The sequence below is a fragment of the Catharus ustulatus genome, chromosome Z (genome assembly GCF_009819885.2).
Source record: "Catharus ustulatus isolate bCatUst1 chromosome Z, bCatUst1.pri.v2, whole genome shotgun sequence".
Classification (NCBI taxonomy): domain Eukaryota; kingdom Metazoa; phylum Chordata; class Aves; order Passeriformes; family Turdidae; genus Catharus; species Catharus ustulatus.
The window spans coordinates 13,563,335-13,585,351 of NC_046262.2; the positions used below are offsets into that span (position 1 = coordinate 13,563,335).

General features: G+C 41.7%; 1 protein-coding gene across 1 annotated transcript in view; it reads right to left on the reverse strand.

Annotated features, from left to right (window-relative positions):
* LOC117010537 (complement component C6-like) overlaps window positions 1–22,017 on the reverse strand; it is a 98,859-nt gene that overhangs the window by 60,792 nt on the left and 16,050 nt on the right. Inside the window, exons 2-13 of the mRNA XM_033085051.1 lie at window positions 17,220–17,377; window positions 16,277–16,433; window positions 13,902–14,046; window positions 13,136–13,277; window positions 12,273–12,411; window positions 10,415–10,615; window positions 6,630–6,870; window positions 5,818–5,940; window positions 4,693–4,859; window positions 3,538–3,763; window positions 2,181–2,352; window positions 372–483 (exon numbers count right to left, since the gene is read on the reverse strand). Of these exons, the coding sequence (XP_032940942.1) occupies window positions 372–483; window positions 2,181–2,352; window positions 3,538–3,763; window positions 4,693–4,859; window positions 5,818–5,940; window positions 6,630–6,870; window positions 10,415–10,615; window positions 12,273–12,411; window positions 13,136–13,277; window positions 13,902–14,046; window positions 16,277–16,433; window positions 17,220–17,377 (1,983 nt within the window). The remainder of the gene's footprint in view (window positions 1–371; window positions 484–2,180; window positions 2,353–3,537; window positions 3,764–4,692; window positions 4,860–5,817; window positions 5,941–6,629; window positions 6,871–10,414; window positions 10,616–12,272; window positions 12,412–13,135; window positions 13,278–13,901; window positions 14,047–16,276; window positions 16,434–17,219; window positions 17,378–22,017) is intronic.

Sequence of the window (22,017 nt, forward strand, 5' to 3'; positions counted from 1 at the left end):
CAAGGATCTATGGTAACGAGACTGGGCATTGTTAAAGGAAACAATAGCAAAATCCTGATAAGATGTAATGAATGCATGCATTTCCTATTCTGAAATATGAGTCATCCACTCACCAGTATAATGATAACTTTGTCCAGTTGCAGTAACTGATGTCATGGTTACAAAACAAGGATTCAAGGACCACTTGAAATGAATTTTACCTTGACTTTTCTTTAGTTGCTGGTATAGTGTGGTAGGCTAGAGTCCTGCAGCATTCCTTGAACACAGCACAGAAGCTAGATTGGATATCAGGCACATACAGCAGAGAAGCTATAAAATTTCCGATCTCTGTAACTGCTACACTTTGCTTCTGTACCAGTTTTCATGCTCACCCTGATAAAGCCGTGTTCTGGTGGGTCTGGCCTAGAACATCCAGACTCAGGTTCACCAATCAAGACATTTTCTTCTCTCTTGGCTTCATCATCATTTATACAAGAAGCACCTCTGAAAAGTGAAAATTTGCTGTAAGGCTGCATCTTAAGCATCTGTTAAATAAAAGATGGTGGACAAAACTGCAGGTTGGTGGGGGAGAGCGTGAGAGCAGTAAAAAGTGCTAAATGCATCTATCAACATAATTACAGTAATTTCACGATTACAAGGCACACCATTTTGACTAACATTTTGCTCCCGCACTGGAAATGCAGCTTACACTCAGGAGTGGCTAATATGTGAACAATTTTCTGACATTTTCAACCCCAGAAGTGAAAACCGAGGTGCTGAGCCGAGCACCGACCCGTAAAACCTGGGTTTACGTGATTGATACAAATTGGTTAGTCTGTTGTGCAGCGGGTGGAGCCGGGCTCCCAGCTGGCAGCGCAGGATGGGGAGGGAGGCAGGGGAGCTTCCTCCTTCCCTCCTCTCCCTCAGCCTGGGGCAGGCAGGAGCTCCGTGCTGCCATCCCTGCGGCTCGGGAGGGAGGCAGGGGGCTTCCTACTGCCGGCCGCCGTGGGAGCAGGGGCGCTCCTTCCCCTCCCGCCACCGCCGCCGTAGGTGCCAGCAGGCTCTGTGCCCCCCTGCCAGCGCGGGGCAGCACCGGGCTGGGGTGAGTGAGCCCAGAGGTGGCGGCTGGCCCTGAGCAGCCCCGCTGAGCGGCAGCGCCGAGCTGGGCCACCCCAAGCAGGCCGAGCCCTCACGGTCTGAGCCAAGCCAGTAAACCCCACCATCCGGCGATTCTGTTACTATTTGGCAACTTTGTTGCACGCGGGTCCTTGTTGCGAATGACAGAGCAGCTTATAATTGGGTGCGGCTTGTGTATGGACAAAGAACGAAATGTTTGCCAACACCCGGGGATGCGGCTTATAGTCAGTGTGGCTTGTAATCATGAAATTACTGTAATTAAATATTTTTATACAGCAAGGAAAAGAGGCAGCAAAGTACAACATAACAGGAAGTTTCTAAATAATCCATGTAATTCTGTTGCCACCAGGAAGTGGTTAAAGTTGGCTGTCTCTGTGAGCATGGAGCTGTACAGACCACGAAGTCTAACTGAGTAGAAAGAACAAAGAACTGTGGAGCCTGCTGCTTGCAATCTTCTTCTGTTCAATCTGGAGTCCCCTCTGCAGTCATTATAGCAGGGATAGTGAAAAACCCATTTCAGCTCTTGGTCCCAGTGGAAAAACTGAAACCTTGGCCTTGAAGATGAAAAAAACTGAGCCAGTTTGGGGTTAGGATTTGAAGTTGAAAACATGCTAAAAAGGTACATCAGACATACTTGAAGTGGAAATATGAGAAACTTGGTAGCTTTAGCCGAACTCTCTCTGTGACTGAGCTCAGACATAACCTCTAAGAAAAAAGGAATAGCAAAAAAAAAAAAAAAAAATATAGATATATGTATAGAAAAACTGTGAACTCCAATGAAGAGAAGTAAAAAATTTCTCCTTGGCTTTGGAAAAGAAGGCATGCAAAGCAGCATACAAGATCTACAAGCATACTTTAGTATGCAATTTATCAGCAATTTTCTAGGAATAAAAATTAGTATATCCAAATGAGAAGCAAATTGCAGAGATTTTTGGAGTTTGCCTTTACTCACCAAAGAAATTCACAGGGGAAAGTTGTCTACTAGTTCTCGTTGGTAGTCACAGACACAGTCTGGAGAGCTCCATAACTATCCCATAACTGAGGAGATCTTTAGATCTTCTTACCTGTCTGTGAACACAGAGACATAACAGTCCTCCTCTTCCTCCCGCTGCCCCTCGCATGGCTTCCCACCGTTCATTGGGGAGGGGTTATTGCATTCCCGGGTCCTTCTTTGTTTGAAGGAAGCACCACATGGGCTCCATTCAGACCAGCAGCCCCATCGGCCATCAACAGCAACTGTGAGGAATGAAAGATACACCATCTTTTACTGGCAGACCAGTACCACACACAGTGTTTCTTTTAAGGCCACATATGAGAGGGATTAGGGTAAATTCATAATAGCCATCTTCAGAAGATTTAAAATTGTTAATGTTAAGGGAGTAGATTGCATCTAGAACATAAAGTTTTCCAAAAGGTATCCAGCCAAATTCCAGCTGCCTCATAAAACCCTAAAACACATTTACCTTTCTAGTTTTGGTTACAAGTAACATTAAAACTCAGAAGTAGCATATTTTATACTTTTATTGCACACACAGATGTGCGTGTTTTTGTGGTACATGTTTCATGACAAGTTTCTTAGATAGGTCACTATTTAATGAGTTTTCAAATAAATCTGCGTTCTAACACCATGTATAAGTCCCAAATTACATCCCATGCCAATTAAATTGAAACATTACTATTACTTTCTTCTCTTAACTCCTGGCATCTATTACCTGTACCACCATGAAACATTCATTTTTTTTTTTCCTTACACACCCTTTCTTTTCTGCATGCAATAGATTTTCTGTATCCATCTCTGTCCTCAGTTGTTTATTTCTTTCAAAATATTCCTCTCTCAGGGTCAGATAATGAGACCTGTATCTGCCTAAGTGACTTTCCCTTTTGGTTGTGGAATATAAACATTTATAATGTCTTTTGTTTCCCTTAGGTATGGCACTAGCGCAAATTTAATTAAAAAATATTTTTGCATTAAATTGCTCTTTAAATTCTCCAAAATGGTGATTATATTTTCTCTCCTTATGACAACTGAGTTTTCATTCTAAAGTGTAATCAACAATTTTTATGCTCATTAGCCATTTAGTCTTAAGCATAATAGACTATAGGGAAAACTAAGCAATGGGTTTCTTAATTTTTTGCATCAATTATCTTTGATCTCAGCTTCACCCTTATTGCTGAATAGCTCATCTTGTACTACCTTAATTATATAGCCAAGGAATATTTTACCATGTCTTACAGTGTCTTTGGAGTCATGGCTATCCACTTTAATTTTTTTTATTTGTAATCCCTACATTTATTCTTATGCTTTTTGGACATCAGCCTGTGCAGAGAAGTGCTGTGGATTTAGTAAGGGCAGATTATGGCAGATTAACCCCTGACAAAGAGGCAGCAGAAGGACCCCCCTTGCACACATCCCCCCAATACCTGATGTGTAACCCGGAGCCCGTGTCTCGCAGTTGGTGCCGTAGGTGCCGGCCTGGCACAGGCAGAGGCACTCTGTCCCGGAGAGCACAGGCCTGGCATTGTTGGGGCACGGGGCACACTGGCAGGGGTCAAATCTGCCCACGTACTCCTTCAGGGCTCTCCTCAGATGGCCGCGCTTGGTCACAGCGCATGGCACGTTCCTCACCAGGTCCACGATGGGCGACACCTGGCAGAGAGTTGCTCAGTCAGCCAAAACAGCAGGGTCCTCACCGGGGCAGCCAGAGCATTGTAAAGGAGCTAGAGCCTACATATGAAGCTGTATCACACAGGAATCATGGATGTTTCAAAGGAGCACAGCAGTGCTGTACATGTTATCCTGTTCATATATATATAGATAGATAGATATCCTGTTCATATATATATATACTATCCTGTTCATAATTCTTTGATTTCCCCAGTTTAGGACTCTGTGAGCCAGAGGAGAATCAACCAAGTGGGATACTATGTCCTAAAATTCAGGACACTCTATACCACACATCACCCTATGTGATGTAGGGTTTGCTTACATCCAGCCCCTGCCATGTCAGATGTCCCCACGTTGCCTTCAGAAGTTCAGCAGCTGCAGCAGGAGAGACCTCAGTGGATGCTGCATTCGGGAAGGTTTTGCTGTTTGCCTCAAGTGCTGCTGAGCAGCTGCTGTACCAGCTGGAGAGGGAGACAGCTCAGCGCACCCACGGCAGCATTAAAGAAGCGGGACAGCGACAGAGGGGTTGCTGTTTTATTTCAGTTTAGCTATGTGACATACTTTGCAACATAGTCCTGCAAGGGAGCGATCCCATGCACTGTTCTCCTGCACAGTAACTAAACCCTGCCTATGCCTGAGCTCCTGCTGGTGCCAGAGCAGTTAATTTACATTCCTCACTCTAATTCCACTGTCCATGGACAATGCAAAACTGGTGTGCCTTATAAACCAGCATGCACAAGAAGTTGTCCTAATAAAAGTTCTGTATGTTTATGTTATGTCCATATTTATGTACATTGATATCCCACACAGCATCACCCCTGTTTACAATAAAAAATATCTGCTCAGTTCTTCGAAGAGCTGCTAACTACTTAGTCTTTGCTATCTTAGTGTTTTTCTTGTTCTTCTCTTACCTCAAAGTCAATCACCACAGGATTGTCCTTTGTTGATTCTAGCCAGTCTGTGAAGACTCTGTGTCCCGGAAAAGCCCCCTTTTTCTCCCAGGCCAGAGCTGCTGCATATTCTGACCTGCCGCCTTTTACCAGGGAAACTGATCGTTCAGCTGACTCCAAAATGGAACCTGAAAGATGATTTCATCAGCCTTCAGACAAAGGCTTCCAAAGACAGTGCATGTGACAACAGAATTATAAGAAAAAATATAAGAGGACATTAAAGAATACACTAAGATTAATTTTTTGAAACTATCCTTGGAAAAATGAAGTCAAAGCTCAGAAGAACAATCCCTGCCTGCTATACTATCATAGCAGCCTGTGATAATATTCCAAAGGTAAGTGATTGAGGCCTGAGTCGTGGGGATGTTCACAGTGTAAAACAGTTGTGGAAAATGCAGAAGATGCAGCAGCATCCTCTAGAACACACAGCATGGCGGTTTAGTCCTGACTCTAAACATCCAAGTAACAGATATTAATCAACTACTGAGGACAAAAACATGGTGGAAGTGATGAAATTCCTATCCTTAGCGATGCAAAACATGACTCTTGCCATTCTCGTGGAAAATGTGCCAGCTTTCAGCAGTTTCTGAGACACATTTCTGGCATTCTAGTATTTAAATATCTGCTTGACATGAGCAAGGTGGGAAGGGAAAGGCAGGGAGTGTGTTATTGCTGCCCAGATCTCTCAATGAGCTCTGAGCAACCCTTAAAGAAGATAGGGGACTCAGTTATGGACACAAATTTCTAACTTTGCTCATTTTTCAGTTCAGCATTCCTGGTTCTGGACCCAGGGCCAAGGCTAATGTTTGTCAGATCTGTGACCAACTGGAGAGCCAGTGCCACCAGATCCCCAGTGATGGTGCTCCAGAGCAGTGAAATAGCACATCTACATCATAATTTCTTTTGCAAATGAGGATATTATTTCAGTGCTTGTATCACAGGCAGACAATGAAACGCTGGCTCCTCTGACAGTGGCAGAAGAGCATCTGTAGCTCAACAGAGCTGTGAGGTCACCTGGGGCAGCTGAGGGAAGTGGTTTCTCTCAGGGTAAGTAACAGACATGGGCCCTGTTCCCATCATGGTCACCTTCATGTGTCACGGTCATCCTGTTTGTGGTGCATCTGACACTGACTTTCTTTTTCTTCTTGAAGAACACGCGCTTGGTTGTTTCTGTTCGGACACACTCTGTTGACTCCTCAACTGACAGACCTAGAAATGCACAGATCACCATAACCACGATACATGGCAGGCACCATGCCCCAGGCTCCCACACTGAGGTGAGCCAGCAGTTTCCCCTGCTCCTCAGCCACACTGGAGACTTCACTACAGCAGGCATGTGTTTCCCCACGTACAGAGTAGGACAAAGGCATGCTTCAGCTACCCTCCCACGCCCATGCAAGTTGCAGCAGTGGCATTGATGATCACAACTTTTAACTTTATATTTCTATTTTTGTCTTGACAGTCTAGCAGTCATAGGAAAATTATTATAAAGTTATTTCTAATCCAAACTATCAACTTGACTGACTGCATCCCAGAAAGTACCCCTTATACCTCTCATACCTCATCCCATGCTATAGGATGCTGTAATGCCTTTTCCCAATGGCACCCGGTCTTGGTCTGAAGGTCTTAAATGGCTTCCCTGAACACAGTGACATTTACCAAATAAGGAATCTCCTGAACTTTTCAAATACAGTGTAGAGCAAAAATGTCTTCTTGCTCTATGTGTAAGCAATGTGAGTAATTAATGAGAAAGTCTGTGAAAGTCTAAAGAATTTTTTGCTGTTGGAGAACTTACTCTGTGGTGTAAGACCTAAAAATCAGGATATGAAAACCAGTTAAACAAAAATTATATTTCCTTAAAATATCACTGAAGATACATTACATTAAAGATTACATACCCGAGTTCTGCAGTTCCTCAGAGCTGTACTGGTAAAGAATATCATAGGAACCACCCATCTTCCCAGAGGTGTAGTAGTGAGTGCCAAAGTCATCAAATATTCTGCTGTATAAAGCATAGTTGTACTCCAGGGGCAGGTGGTTAAGTGTTTTTAGAAAGACGTCTGATAGCTGCAGATCTGACTCTTTCATTGTGAAGTTTGCAACAGAAATTACTTTATGGACTCTAATAAAGTTGGAATTCTAGAAATAAGAAAAGGGAAGTCTTAGCACCTTCAGAGGCAGGTAAGTGCAGAAACTAGAGGAGCCAAGAGTATATCCTGCAAGAACAAAACAATCCTGTTATCATGATGCTTTAACCACAAACAAAGCAGTTCTGGATTTTCTAAGAGCTCTGAGAGGTTCTTGAGGGCTCCCTTGCATTGTGGGAATATATACCAAATAGTCCAGTATTTGTATTCCTGTAAAAAAAATGGTGTCACCGAGTACCTACCAATCTAAAAGGATTTCTGCCATAAAAAAATGCACCAGCAATTGTTAAGGTGACCAAACCATTCTGAGGAAGGATTCACCTTTTTACTGTCTATGGGTTGTTTGCAGCTAACCTGGTGAGTGGGTATTTTGAAGTTCCATTCTAAAGATCATTTACCAGTCTGTTAAAACTAAAATTAAACCTAGGGATAAAGACCTCAGTGAGTTCAAGTGTCAGGCTGTTAATGTCAGAGGTAAATAAAAGAGAATGTTCAAACACTGGAAACATAGAGAGTAGTAGGGTATTCAGAGGTGGAAAGGACATCTCTTACATGTAGAAAAAAACATTCTTATGAAAGAGCTTATTCATATGTTTTTGCAATGATGGAATCTGTTTATGTTAAAGTTGTACAAAGTAGAAAGGAAACAAATAGAAAATACTGAAAGAAGGGATTTGTAAAGTGCCAAGGGAAACTAATGGCACAAAGCCAAAGCAAAGAGATCAAGAGAAAAAGGAGGAGCAGGAAACTAGAGCAAATAACCAACTGGCAGATAGAAAATATTAATTATAAAACACTTCTTCTGCTGGATTTTACTGCTCTGCTCCACTCCACTTTTCTCAAATTTTAATGGTGCCAGCTAATGTTTCAGTCATGACACACAAAATTCTGGGCCATTTTGGCAAATATTGATGCTAAAACTTTAGTTGGTTTCAATATACACACAATCTGGGAAATCCCAGGGATGAGAAAACTGGGAGAAGAACTTGCTGAGAGCAGCCCTGCCCAGAAGGACTTGGGGGTGCTGTGGGTGAGAGGCTGGACATGCCCCAGCCATGGCACTCCCAGCCCAGAGAGACAAACGTGTCCAGGGCTGCATCCAGAGCCCTGTGGGCAGCAGGGCAGGGAGGGGATCTAGAGGTGACACCCACCTGGAGCACTGCAGCCAGAGCTGGGGTCCCTGCACGGGAGGGACAGGGACCTGCTGGAGCCGGTCCAGAGGAGGGTAGGGCAGAATAATGATCAGAGCTGGAGCAACTCTGCTATGAACACACACTGGAAAAGTTATTCAGCCTGGAAGTCTCCAGGGACACCTCATTGTGCCATTGTGATACTTCAAGGAGGTTTATAAGAAAGTGGGGACAGACCTTTTAGTAGGGCCTACAGCAGTAGGGGAAGGGAAAATGGTAGATTTAGGCTATGTATAAGGAAGAAAATTTTTATGATGAGGATGAAATGCTAGAGCAGGTTGCCCAGAGAGATGGGGGATGTCCCCTCCCTGGAAACATTAAAATCTGGGTTGGACGGGGCTCTGTTCAACAGGATTTAATTGAAGATGTCCCAGCTGATTGCAGATCATACCAGGTTGCCCTTAAATGTTGCTTGCAACACAAACCATTACATTCTTTTATGATTCTATGATTAAAGGATCAGAATTCATGAAGACATACTAGAGGACCAGTCTGCTTAGCTAAAAAAGTTCTGGCAAATAAACTTAAAAAACATCAAGTCTTCCTATTTCTTCCATGCCAATATATTGAAATATATGGCACTTCAAGTGGCTAGGGCCTCTAGAGACCCTGAGACAGTAATATAAATTTTTTTTGCACATATTTATATGCAATGTGTTCATTTATATGCATATATGCAATATATATATGTGCATATCATATATTTTAATATAAATATTTATATCTTATTTATATATACTTTAACATAAAAGTCTGAATGAGACGTCCCAAAGCACAGGAGAGTTCCTCTTTCCTTTTAAGTTATCAATACAGTCTTCTTTTCTCACTATATAAGGAAGTGAATTTACTTGTAGGTCTCATAAACATGCGCAAGCACACATCTACCTACAAACACTCACTATTCATGGAGATAGAGATAAAAATAGAGGCTTCCTGTCTGATACAGTTGATAACATGAGGAACACCTAAGGTAACAGTCCTGCTGTGGATTCATTAAGAAAGGATTTTAAACCGTGTCATTTCTATGACATCTTTACAACATTTTTACATAACATCATTATGTTATGTTACCAACTAGACTAAGTTATTGGTGTGTTTCTGTGATTTCACAGAATTATGGGATGGTTTGGGTTGGAAGGGGCCTTAAAGACCATCTAAGTTCAACCCCACTGCTATGGGCAGAAACAACTTCCACTGGATGGAGCTTTGAGGTTGCTCAAAGCCTCATCAAACCCAGCCTTGAACACTGCCAGGGATGGGGCATCCACAGCTTGACTGGGCAACCTGCTCCTGTACCTCACCATCTTCCATGACAACAATGCTGAAAACCAATGTATATGCAAAAGAACTTTTCTGTTGGAAGTCAAACCTAAACTAACATTTTCATAATTAGCTCTGGTCTGGGTTTAAGCCAATAAGAAGTCACTATTACCCCAGATAAACTTGCCAATTGTAAAGAGAGGAGCCTGGTATGTGTACAGGGATCTACACAGGCATGAAAGTGAACTGTTTGCCAGCAGTCAGGACAGTTGCATTCAAACTAGAAGCAATGGACTGTTCAAGCAATCAAGTTGCTTAACCATTAGGACAGGTGAGCAAGGCCTTCAACAAACTTCCGTCATAGGAAATCTTAATGTTAAGACTAATGTTTTTGCAAAAGCTTCACTGTAATTGCATTAAAACTCCTGGATTTCAACAGGTCTTAGCTTCATTCAGTCCTGTATCCTTTCCCTTGCAGAAGTGTAAACAATAGCGCACCATTTACTGCCATTAAGCTATAAAGATACAAAATCGTTTGCCCTATCAGTATTCATTCACTTTAAAGGCACAGAATCTTATGGGAAAAAAGTTATCTTTTCTGAGAAACTTTTCTGTGGGTGTGTTATTTTCTGGCCAAATGCATGTTGTCAGACATGAGACTCCAATGTGCAACCTAGTTACCAAATAAAAAAATAATGTAGATTAATACCCAGTACATAATATGTATAACATTCTTGAGTGCACTTGCTTTATTTTTTGAGTTGTCTGCTACTGTTAGGTATTATGCCCTCTTAATCTATGATTAGGATAAGGGAAGGAGTGGCTTACCCAATACGATAATGTCAAATCTATGTTTTTTAAAAGTGGAATAAACTTTTGTTTTCTATACTAAACCCAGAAAACCATGATGCATTACAAAAGGTATGTTACAACCAGGAATATGTTGTAGTATCAGAAGAGGATTTTTAAAACCTAATTCTAATGGTCCAATGTCCTGATAGGGAAAGTAGCCTTTGGCAGCTCAGTTCTGAAACAAGGAGACAGAAATAATTTGAAAGAAAGAAACTGAAGACAACATTCAATTACCTTTTCATGCGAGGCTTTAATAGCTTTCTTGAAGGAGGAAGATGATGTAACCTGGACCCGTGTCTTTTTTGAGAATAAAAATGGGATACCAGAAGAATGTTTACCCCTTCGAGTGGATGAGCTACTGCCAGAAGCACTGTCACTCAGGGGAGTTAAATCTTTGTAGAAATCTGATGTTACATCATCCTCTTCATCTGTTACCTGGCAATTCAATAAAGCAAAATTCATTTGCATAAATGATAATATGAAAACCATTAAGCAAAGAATTATTGATTTCTTGATGCTTTTTAATGGAAAAAATATGCCTGATTATTCAAGATGTGAAAGTAAGCCACAAAAATGTTCTTAACACAAAAGATGAGTCTGAGAAAGGCTAAGAGACAAAATGAATGCAAGTTAAGAAGCAGACTCACTAATAGCTTTTTATACAACAACAACCAAAAAGCATTTAACACTTTCTTCTAAAGCTTCTCACCCTGTGCCCTAAACCTTAGGAATATTTTCCAACAAGTTCTGACAAGAAATTAATTATTCCCCAAAATTTGGGAAAATCCCTGTGTGTTTCTGAAAAATGAGATTTTTTTTCCCTTCTCTAGACCTGTTTGCTTAATAGGGCTGCTAAGGATTTTGGGATATGAGGTGGTTCCTTCTCCCCCTCCACTTCCATTTTACAGGAAGTCATATGCTTTTGCAGGAAAATACAGTGGAGTTCCAAGAAGACCCTATCCAGTGACCCTTCTATATGAGAAGCTGCTCTAAATGTTGAAGATATACTCTTAAAGGTGAGTTTTGCAAACCCTTAAAAGTTCTGCAAGTGGGCATCAACAACTTAATGAACCTTGCTGGCTATAAAGAGACCGGGGCAAACCAAAGGTTGGTTTTCCCCTCTGAATATTTCTGCACACAGTAATTTTTCATCATTGTTGACAAATCCTACATGGCCAATTCAATTGCAGTGCCTGTGGAATGTAGCTGGGTATCCTTTTTTCAGTTGCCTCTGTTAAAGTAATTCTAAACTCTCACAACACCTGTGACAAAAATCATCAGTTTTCATCCATCAGTTGAGTTTTCTTCATATCCTGCATTCTTTTCTTCCCAATGCAGCATCTGGCTTCAGTCAGGGCCTGCTTGTATGAACACAGCCAGATGTTGTGCCCCAACTATTGTATTCAAAGTATTTTCTGAATGCTAGTGTCAATGAAAAAGGTATTAGTGGTTCCTAGATTTTTTATAACATACACTCCAGGTTCATTTTGGTCATTCCCCAGCTTGTCCTGTGAATCTTCTCTCCAGGCTGTGTATATTTTGTCTTCCTGTTTCCCAGGCTCAGTGTCTGTCTCCTTTCCTTTCTGCACTGTGGAGGGGCTGGGCAGAGGACAGGCAGGACTGAGGGGCTGAAATGGTTCAGGGAGGAGCTGGGTCCCAAGGCTGCAGATGACAGGAAAGATGCTGGAGTCTGTAGCTGCAGCCATTGGTGCTTCAAACATACAGAAGTGATGCTGGAATAAGCTTAGGAGATGACCAAACTTCTGCCTAGATGATGTCTGGCTAGGAGAAGGCCCTTGGTATACCAAGAAAGAACAAAACAAGGCCACAGCCACAAGGAAGCAGGAGAAGTTCAAATCAATCACATTGACTCTGATATATGGTACATTGAGTTAACACAGATCTGAAAGGCGTGAATGGAGCAACAAAATTTATCCCCTTTCCATACATCAACTGTAGCATGTTCAAGCCTCACCAGGTTGAGAAATCTTGTTCTAAAACATACAGTACTACCTAACAGTTAACTGGGATTGTGATTACAGAAGGGTTTTACAGAAGGGTTTTACAGCTGGGAGCTGCTGCTTGAGAGTACCTGAAAGCTGACAGCCTCCAGATTTGCAGGGACACGATACAATTTCCGTGTCTCATTGCGCTTCACTGTTGTGCATTGTCCTCCGTTGAATGAGTTGCCAAGAACTTCCCCTCGGCTCTCACCTGCCAGAATGTGAAATCTAACAAAAAAAATATTTCCGGAGATAAAACAACTCCAGAAAGATGTATGGACTTGCAACATTTCATGGTATACAGCTGCATTGAGGTATTGTAGATTCAATTGAGAGTATGAGCATCTGGGTCATGTTACTGCTTTGAAAAGAATTACAACTTCTCATTGCAGTAGCATCAGATTCCTACAAGTAACAATCCAGTTTCCTACTTTCCAGCAGTGCCTAACCTTACTGATAACCCCAAAGCCAGCATAAGGCAGTCAGTCTTAAGTGGAAAACCTGAAAATGCTTATAGAAAAATGAACTACTGGTTCTCTGTTTCTACCATAAGTGATTTTACTGGACCACACTGAGATCAAAATTCAACCAAAAAATGCAAGTCTGCTTGGGACAGGCATCCCATGTTTAAACTTTATATTGCTTTAATTAATAGCTAGGAATTAGTTGGTGTCCTGTGAAATGTCACACAGACAAGCATCTTTAGAGGAACTTCCTCAAAATTTCTGAAGCACTTGGCATGATTTCAAGCTGCAGAGCAGCACTGGAAGATGCAGCAGGCAAGTCCTAGCCTGATTGTTTTGCTGTATTTTTATAATTTATTGCCAGTTCTAATTTGAGAGATTACATGCTTTAATGAATGCTCTCACATGATAACTGGGAATTATTTTGTTCGTGCAAATTAGTGAGGTAGAAACTAAAGCTTACAAAAAAATTAGCAGGGTTGGCTTACCCACTGCCTATTAATTGCACACCTGGGATGCTCTCATACTTTCGATTGCACACAGTCTTTTTCCTTCCACAGTTTCTTTCGTCAGAGTTGTCCCCACAGTCATTTTCTCCATTACATTCCAATTTTTTTGAGATACAGCGACCTGCACCAGAGAAACAGCAGCAGCAAATGTTCACCATGTCTAAATGCAGAAAAGGGCAGTCTTGTCTTTTTCCCTTGCAAAGGTAAGAGCTTGCCACAGATGTTATCACCGAGTTAGTATAAGGCCAAGATTATCCCAATTAAAAAATGATTGTTTCAATTCTGTGAGTTTTGCCTCCATTCAAAGCTGCAAGGACTTAATTTTAAGTTTGGTAAAAGGATATGTGGATAAAATTATTTAGTCTAATCTGGTATATTTAAATTGAAGCAAAGAAGAAATAGCCACAAGCCCATAATAAAAATAGTGAGAATTTATGTTCAGGCATACTCTACCATTATGTTTGTGTATGAAAAATTTGTGCTAAGAGATATAATTGGAACAGTGCTATGTCCAGCTATCATGATCATAGCGACATCCCGGGCTAGGAACAGCATTTTAATTACTTATAGAAGAAACTGAAAAAGATAAGCTGTTACTAATACATATAAAATCCTCACATAAACTTTTCCCCCGGTCCCCTTTCCCTGGAATTTATGCATGGAATGTACGGATGTCTTTTGCCTCAGTATCTAATCTTTTGCCTAACTGTTAGCACTGCAGTTACACAATTAGGATTATCATTACCACTTTCACACTGGAATTTATTCTTGCAGTCAACTTGCACTATGTTGCAGAGCTTGGCTGGGAAGCAGGGGCGGGATTCCACCAGTGGCTCGGTGCAGGTCTGGCCCCCAAACTGGGATGGTCGCAGCAGCGCCCGTGTACGGAACTGAAAGACAGAAGAAATAAACCCAGTGTTGTTTTTGTGAGCTGTGTTTGTAGCTAAGTGCCGAGCCACACGCCTCAGTGCTGCTGAAGCTTTATCAGAACCAGAGCCCTGCAGGAAATAATCAGTTGTTCTTGTCCTTCCATTGTACCATGCCATCATCCCAGGTGAGGCAGGCAGGGAACTGGTACCCAAGAGCCTCATTAGCCCTGATGGAGCACAAATGACTACACTGCAGACTAGCTGGTCTACAGCACCAAAGGAATCAGAAATTCCATCCCTGTATCTTCAGTATGTACAGCAGGCAATTATGTGAGAACAGGCTTACAGAGATTTTTCCTGTTCTTTACCATCTCTGTTGAATTAGAAATACCTTGACAGTGACAGCCCAGGTGGCTTGAGTCCCACATGTAGGACCTCTTGTTTGAGGAGAACTGGATGACTTGAGAGGACAAAAATGTTTTTCCTGAAAGTTTCTGGGAGTTCATTGAGTTTTCTTTCTCTGAGAGAGCACCCTCCACACAGAACAGTAAAGTTGAAGGGTGATAGATAAAGCACTTCAGATATGTTTTCCACTCTGCTTCACAGAACTGCTGGTGAGACCTGTCTGCATGTGCCTGAACAGTTTCTCCTCCAAAATTTTTCCCACTGGAAAAGTATGGCTCCTTCCCAGACTTTCCTCCCCATAGACAGGCCCTGGAGACAACAGTGCAGGAAGATTCCAGTAAAAATCAGTAACTAAGTGACTCTAAAGGGAGAGTGCAAACAGCAACACCAGAAAGTTTTCAAGTTCATGAGAACCATTCCTTACATTCTATTTCAGTTCCATAACTTGCTATTTTATTTGTCAGATCTTCCACTTCTTTATCCCTCCCCATCAATGGGAATTTGCTTACACAAGTCTTCACTCTTATACTGTAAGCCAGGTCCTCCATTCTGTTTGCTGTTCCTATTTATAATGGTCACATGCAATGATCTTTATCGTTTGTAGGGGAAAATGGACCACAGTCCACAAAAGCACCTTTTGCTTTGAAGAAGCATATATATTGCATCAATACTTAAAATTACTAAAATTAATACATTTGTATAGGGAAGTAAGGTAAGAAACTCAGACATATAAGAGGGTACTGAAATCAGTCCAGTTGAGAGGAAAACTCCCTTTCACCTCTTGAAGCTTTCTGTCTCACAGTCTCTCAGTGATTCTTCTTGCTCTGCTCTCACACTGCCCATCCTAGTTGCAACCCCACAGGCTGGTTCTCTCATGTAGAACCTCTTTTGTGTGTCTTTCTTACCCTATTTGGGCATCAGAAAGTTAGATATCTATGTAAAGACATACAGGCATGGGTTTCTCCAACCAAGGGGTACATGCAGAGGGACGTAAGCTGTGTCTGCACAGAGCCTCAGAGATGCTCTCATGGTCAGCTTCAAACTTCATGCCCACCAGCCATACAACTGCCCCACACAATCTGCTGCCACTTCCCTCTGTCCTCTACAACCTTACATTTGACAGGGCTTGGTTTGTTTAGGTCAAATTCACTTCAATCTGATTTTTCATTTCTTCACTCTCTACTGTCTCTAAGTGTGCCACTGTCAACAGAGAAAAGCCCAAGGGGAAAAAAACACCATCCTGGGTGTTTGTCTCACAGATATGAGCACACCTACCTGTGGAGGTGGGGGATTGTGCATGCTGTGAAGGTTCAGGGAATTGTTCTCTGTATTTCTTAACAGCAATTCCAAGCCTGACTATCAGAGCAAGATACAGCCCGAGAATTTCTAGCCAGCAGCAATGTAGGATCTGTTGACTGTTTTCAAGAGATGATTTGATTCTATTTTTCTTGTCTTTAGAGCATACAGAATGTTATGGATAAGCTAAGATTCTGTGACTTTCTCCTGCTTGAGCAGATATGAACACTTCACAGTTTATTCTTTATGTGAAGTTGATTCTTTATGCAGAAAATTCACCTTTAATTATGGCAGTGGAAACTTTGAAGCAAGTTTATCATAAGCATCACAAGCAGCCTCATAAATGGATTTACTCTACTAAATCACCCCTTTCTGATTTGATCTGCTTACTTTAACTTGTTCTCTCCAGCTCCTACTGTATAATTCATAACCAATTTCCTTGTTGACTTAAACTGTCATTTTACAGATCAATTGCCATAAAGTTGAAACAAGGAGATCTCTTTAGCATAATTTCTTGCATTAACCCACACGTAATATGTTTTATACCTACTTGTTTTTTAACACATGGGTCACATTCTGACCAAGGGCCAAAGTCTCCAAGCTGACAGTTGATAGGACATGTTTGCTGGTTACATGTACGAGATTCATGCTTTGTGCACAGCTGGTCACAGAAGTTTTGGCTATAATACTCATCCATTCTTATTTGCCTAAAAAAAAAAAATTAAAAATATGCTAGGAAAGAATAGACAGATCGTAGGCTCTCTACTTGTGGGATAAGGCTGACAAAATGATTTGAACCCGACTGAGAAACCGTGAGAGATAATATGCAGTTGCAGAACGCTGATACAAGAAAAATCCAAATATGCCTTAAGTTTAAAGAGCAATTCTTTTTGATTCATGTCACTTCAGATGCCCCAGAGGACAGCTACAGACAGAGTCAGGAGGAAAAGAAGGGATTTCTCACAAGTTTAGATTGTACCACAGAGATGCATCAAATTTGATGCTGCTGAATCTTTATTTGACATCATCTGCTGTCATAAAACTAATGGTGCAGGGAGGAAATTGGGAGCTCGGCCTTCCTGTGGCACTGTGCCCGGTGCAGGGCTCCCAGAGCGGGGCCTCACTGTGTCCACAGGGGCTGAATGCCCAAAGCACACGTGGGACCTGGCTCTTCCCCTCACTGCACCTATTGGCAGATATTGGTTTGTTTGGAGGCATTGGCTCATAGGACTAGAATGGTCTGAGTTGGAAGGAATCTCAAGCATCATTTAACTCCAGCCCTGCCCTTCCCTCCCTGCCTCACGGGCAGCAATGCTCTATATACAACTTTTTGTAATTTTAAAGCATTGCAATTAAAAGATGATCTATTTATCTGATAAAAACTTGAGCATGACAATTTTTTCAATATATTGTGGAAGGTGGAGCTTTGGACATGCGTGCCTCTCCCCAGAAGTGTTATTTTTCTCAGAAGTAATGAGATGGCTGGGGCCTACCTGTGCCGGGTCTGTGTGCCGAAATTGCAGGTCTGTGAGCAGGCAGACCATGGCCCCCAAGGGTAATGTTCACAGTAGCACCCCTGGCTGCTCCCAATCACCAGGCTCAGCAACACCAGGCGCATTGGCACAGTCATGCCCACGGCGAAGGAGTCCATCTACATCACAGACACAAGCAACAGAAGCCCAAGGAGCTATCACTCAATGCTCTTGCAAAGATGTCTCCTCTGAAGTGCACAGTCTATAAATCTGCTTCAAAATACAAAGGTGCTAAGCAGGGCACCTAGAAAGGGGCAATCATGCATAGCACTAATTCAGTCAATATCTCAGGGACTAAAAGTCACAATGGGTTTTTGGCCACCCATTTATCAGGATACCAATACAACTGTGCATATTTCTGTTTCAGAAGTTGCTTACAAATTATTTTGACTGTGACAAATAAAGATCTGTTATTGTTCTTCACTGCTTGGAATTATCCTCAAAAGTATTTTCTAGAAATAAGAATAAGAATATGAAAGTTCTTCTTCCACAGTTTGTAAAACAACAAACAAGACCTTAAGACCAGGCAGCTTCATCTATTAGCCTGTAACCAATTAATTTTCACATACATTTAAACCCCCTTTGCATAAACATTTTACTGCAGTGAAGTCTTCCTTCTCAAATTTTTCACTAGACAGTTGAAACAGCAAACCATCACTATTCAAATTTGAATTTTCCACCAGCAGCAGAAACAGAACATCTAGCCTGTTTCTCACTCCAGTGGTCAGTCAAACTTTATTTGCTGAGATAGATGGTTATAGACAGTCTTTAGGAAGTAATAATACCTGGTAAACTTAAAAACCAAAAACAAACAACCAACCAAAACCCAAAACAAAAATCCAACAAACAAAAAACCCCTCATATTTTACAGAAAAAAATATGTGTTAATTAAAAAATACAAACCTCATCATGAGGGTGAATAACACTAAATGTGATAGGCTGTTACAGTACAGCATTACAAATTTGGTTTACCTCAAAACCCACCCCCAAACCCAGTAGGACATTTAAAAACCAAAGTACTTATTTCAAAACAATACTCCAAAATATTTCATTTTAAAAAGTTTGAAATAAATTGTGCAACTGTTTTTCTATTAGTTTATTAGCCACATATGCTATTATGATTTTTATATGTCACTGAAAGAAAAATGAAATCGCATGAAGTTCAAGCATTGCTTCCTCCCTTAGCAAAGAAAGGCACTTCACTGCTGTGAAGTGAGAACTTGCAGCACTTTTTACATGGAAAGCCTTTCTGAGAGGTTTAAGTATAATCAAATACAAAATATGGTAAGACAAGAGGAAGTTGCCAGTGGACTTAGACGAGAACAGATATTTTCTTTTTCCTTACCTGATTTCCCAGCTTCTTGCACCAACAATGCTGGCTTGGAAAAAAGATGACACCCTACAGAAAAATTACTTGCTTCATTCCATCACTGTTTTGTACATACATGTTTTTGTACATACAAAACCTCTCTTTATTCTTACCAGGGAGCAAAACACCAACCCATCAGTGCAGCAGAAGCCATAGAGATATTAGCACATGAGAGAGTAATTTAACATTTTAAAGAAATAGAAAAAAACCCAAACCCCACGGAACACTTCTCCATATGTCTTGTAATATGTGTGCATTGAAGCCAACCAAAAACAATCTTCCTTTTCAACTTACTGTAAGATTGTTCCCTGAAAAGTCAGTGTATATTGCAGACTCATGCGACCCTGGTGTGGTTTGCTGCAGTCTTTCAAATGGAAGGCCAGAGGCTTTGTTTGATTTGGTTATCTTTTAATAAAGGCAAATTGATCTGGTGGCAGGAGTGCCCAGAACAAAGTGGCCTCTGCGCCTGCACCCCCAGGGAGATGTGTTCTGCTGAAGTGTGGAGAACCACCTCTTTGTACCAACACAGCTGCCCAGGATGGCCCAAGAGGAATCAAAGTACATTTGCATTAGACCAAAGTGTCTCAATGCACTGCAGTTTCACAATCTCTCTACCTTCAGCCTGACGGCAAGAGGGTGAGAATTTGGTAAGAAGGCTCATGCTCGTGACTCATTACTGCTTTCACAAAGAAACAGGAGACAGTCCAGACTAAGGCAAAATGCCTGTCTGCTGCTGCACTGTCTCCACAAAAGGGGGGCTAGCAGAGAAAGCAAAAGTCCAAAAACATTTGAGGTTATTTACAGCTGTTTGCCTTTTGCCCTGGATGGCGAGATCTGTACACTGACCCTGGGGAAGCGCTGCCAGCAAACAAGGACTGACAGCCTCTGTCCTGCAGCACAGGCACCACTCCACCCCTGAGGTGCCAAGGCAGGGATTAAAATGGTAAATGACAGAACACACACATGCAGAACACGAACACCAATGCCAAGTACAAAACAAAGAAGTAGTTCACCCTAAAAAAATAATCACAATATGAAATAGAATCCCTGGCCTCCCAAGTACCCAGCAAGGATTCCATGCAGAGGGCAATCCTGCATTGAATCCCCTTGACTCCAATGGACTGGCAGAAATATATCAAGATGTCAAGAGTCCTCAAAACATATTTCCCAATTTGTTGGGATCCTAGGTCATCTACCTCCTTGAAAAAAAGCATCCTCAGAGCTTCCTGCATAGCTTCATTTTCCAGTTGCCTTTGCCATTTTTTTTTTTAATTCTGAGCTTGGCCAAGAAGTGTTGTTACACAACTTGAGCACAAAATTAGCAAAATTATGTTCTGCCAGATCCTTATTACATTGTGTAAACTTGTCATAGGAAATCAAAATAATCACCACTGGCTCTGTCATTGCTGCTGCTGGGATTTTTTAAAGTTATGTGAAAAATATTCTGTTCTACCCTCCAGAGAGCATCTTCTAAACCTCAGCACTCACAGTTCACTGAGGGCAGCCCCTCCAGCCCCAGTGGGATCCCAAAGAGGAAATGCCTGGTTACTCCCAGCCTTGAAGAAACAAACCACAGCTGTGAGCTGCAAGTCAGTTTCACAGTACATAATGCAGATGCCTAAAACCTTCTAGCTGAGAAACCATTTTTTTTACCTCTTCATGTCAGGGGAAAAAAAGGCGTTACTAAAAAGTTTTTAAATTTTAAAAGATTATAAAGAAAAAGACACTTCATGTGTCTAAAAGCAGTCTTTTGCAAACGCAGTCTTACCAAAAAAAGCCATTTGTAATTAGAGCTCACGGACAAGCACCACATTTAGCATAAACAGAAACATTAGGTGGTAAATCGGACGCTGGTAGACCTGACACCAAAGCCAGGGCATGAGAACAGCACGACTGCATCTATATTGACTGCTTAGGTGGGAGGTCATGTGGACTTAAATCAGTTGCCTGCAACTTACAGACCACAGCAGCAAAGAGCACTGTTTGGGCTAACTCACCTTTCGGCTGCACACAGCTGCTGATGTGCCCCAGGAGGCTGTCAGCTCATCTGCAAGCTGGCAAGGTGATGAGGCAAATGAAGGGTCTTGGCCACAACAACAAAATAGACACTTTTGTTGTCACCAAGGTGACTAAAGAAAGGAGTTTTTCACAAGTGTGGCAGCTGGCTGCCTGTCACTGAAGGACTGCTCTCCATTTTGTACCTGTTTCTCAAAGGTCTACAGATACCTTCAAAACAATCTCACCCTCTGCTCAGGATGGAGGTTAGCTCTTGCATAAATGCATCTTCCCCCCACACCACAGGATGTTCAAGGGCATCTTAAGCAGTGGACAACACCCTAGTGTTTGTGTTCATCCTCTGTCCTGACAGTCAGCTAGAGATAGAAGCACTCACAAATTCAGTCAACAGTACAGCAAATGATGGCTTGGTTACCTTTAGAACTGATTTTCACACAGAAAAGCGTCCACATAGAAATATATTCCCATATTTGCTGTACCTTACTGAGCCTCTGTTTGCAAGTTCTGGTGCATTATTCCTTAAAGACAAAAGCACTGACACTGGAATGAAACTGGGAGCAATCCACAGACGTCTGTGTGTAGGTGCCATTTTATTGCCCCCAGACTCTGGAAATGTCTATGTACATATTCATGGCCTCAGTTTCATTACTTCTGCAAGAAATATTTATCCAGGAAAATAAACATAACATCTCTTCATCTCTGCTGCAATATCTGTGTAAAAGATCATTTTTCAAAGGATGTGGAAATATTACCTCAAAGAAATTCAGTGAGTCTTCTGTCTGACACTGTAGCATTTCTAGCTGGGTTTCACAAGGTCACATCTCATCTATTTCATCCTATATCTAATTCCTCATACTCAGAAAAGATATGTTATTCTCCCAAGTCAACCTCTAACTCCCCTCTTAGAGCAGCCCATGTTCTCACTGCAAACCTCTGCTCAAGGGAGAAAGTCTAGAACTGCAAAAGGGAAAGAAAAGAAGGAAGGAGCCAAACACCACGGCATTTTCTGAGAGGTAAGCAAACCAGAAATCAAACAGCTTTGCAAATACAAACATCAGAATGCAAACATCCCCTGGTGTTTTCCATATTCCCTTTGTACAGAGATGGGAAAAGTTGTTCATCCTGTCCCATAAAATTTGTATCTGTGGATTGTTACCACCAACCTTCAGTTCTTCAGATAATTAATAGGAAAAGTTTAGTGCACTACATCCCTCATCTCACACTGATCTTACAGACATAGCTTCAGCTGACTGTGTTCTAACAAATTTGGAGTTTTGAGAGCATGAAGTGGTACTACTTAATAGACAATTTTTCCCCTCAAAATTCTCCTGAAAACAAAGCACAAGGGAAATCTTTCACCCCTACATGGCAGAT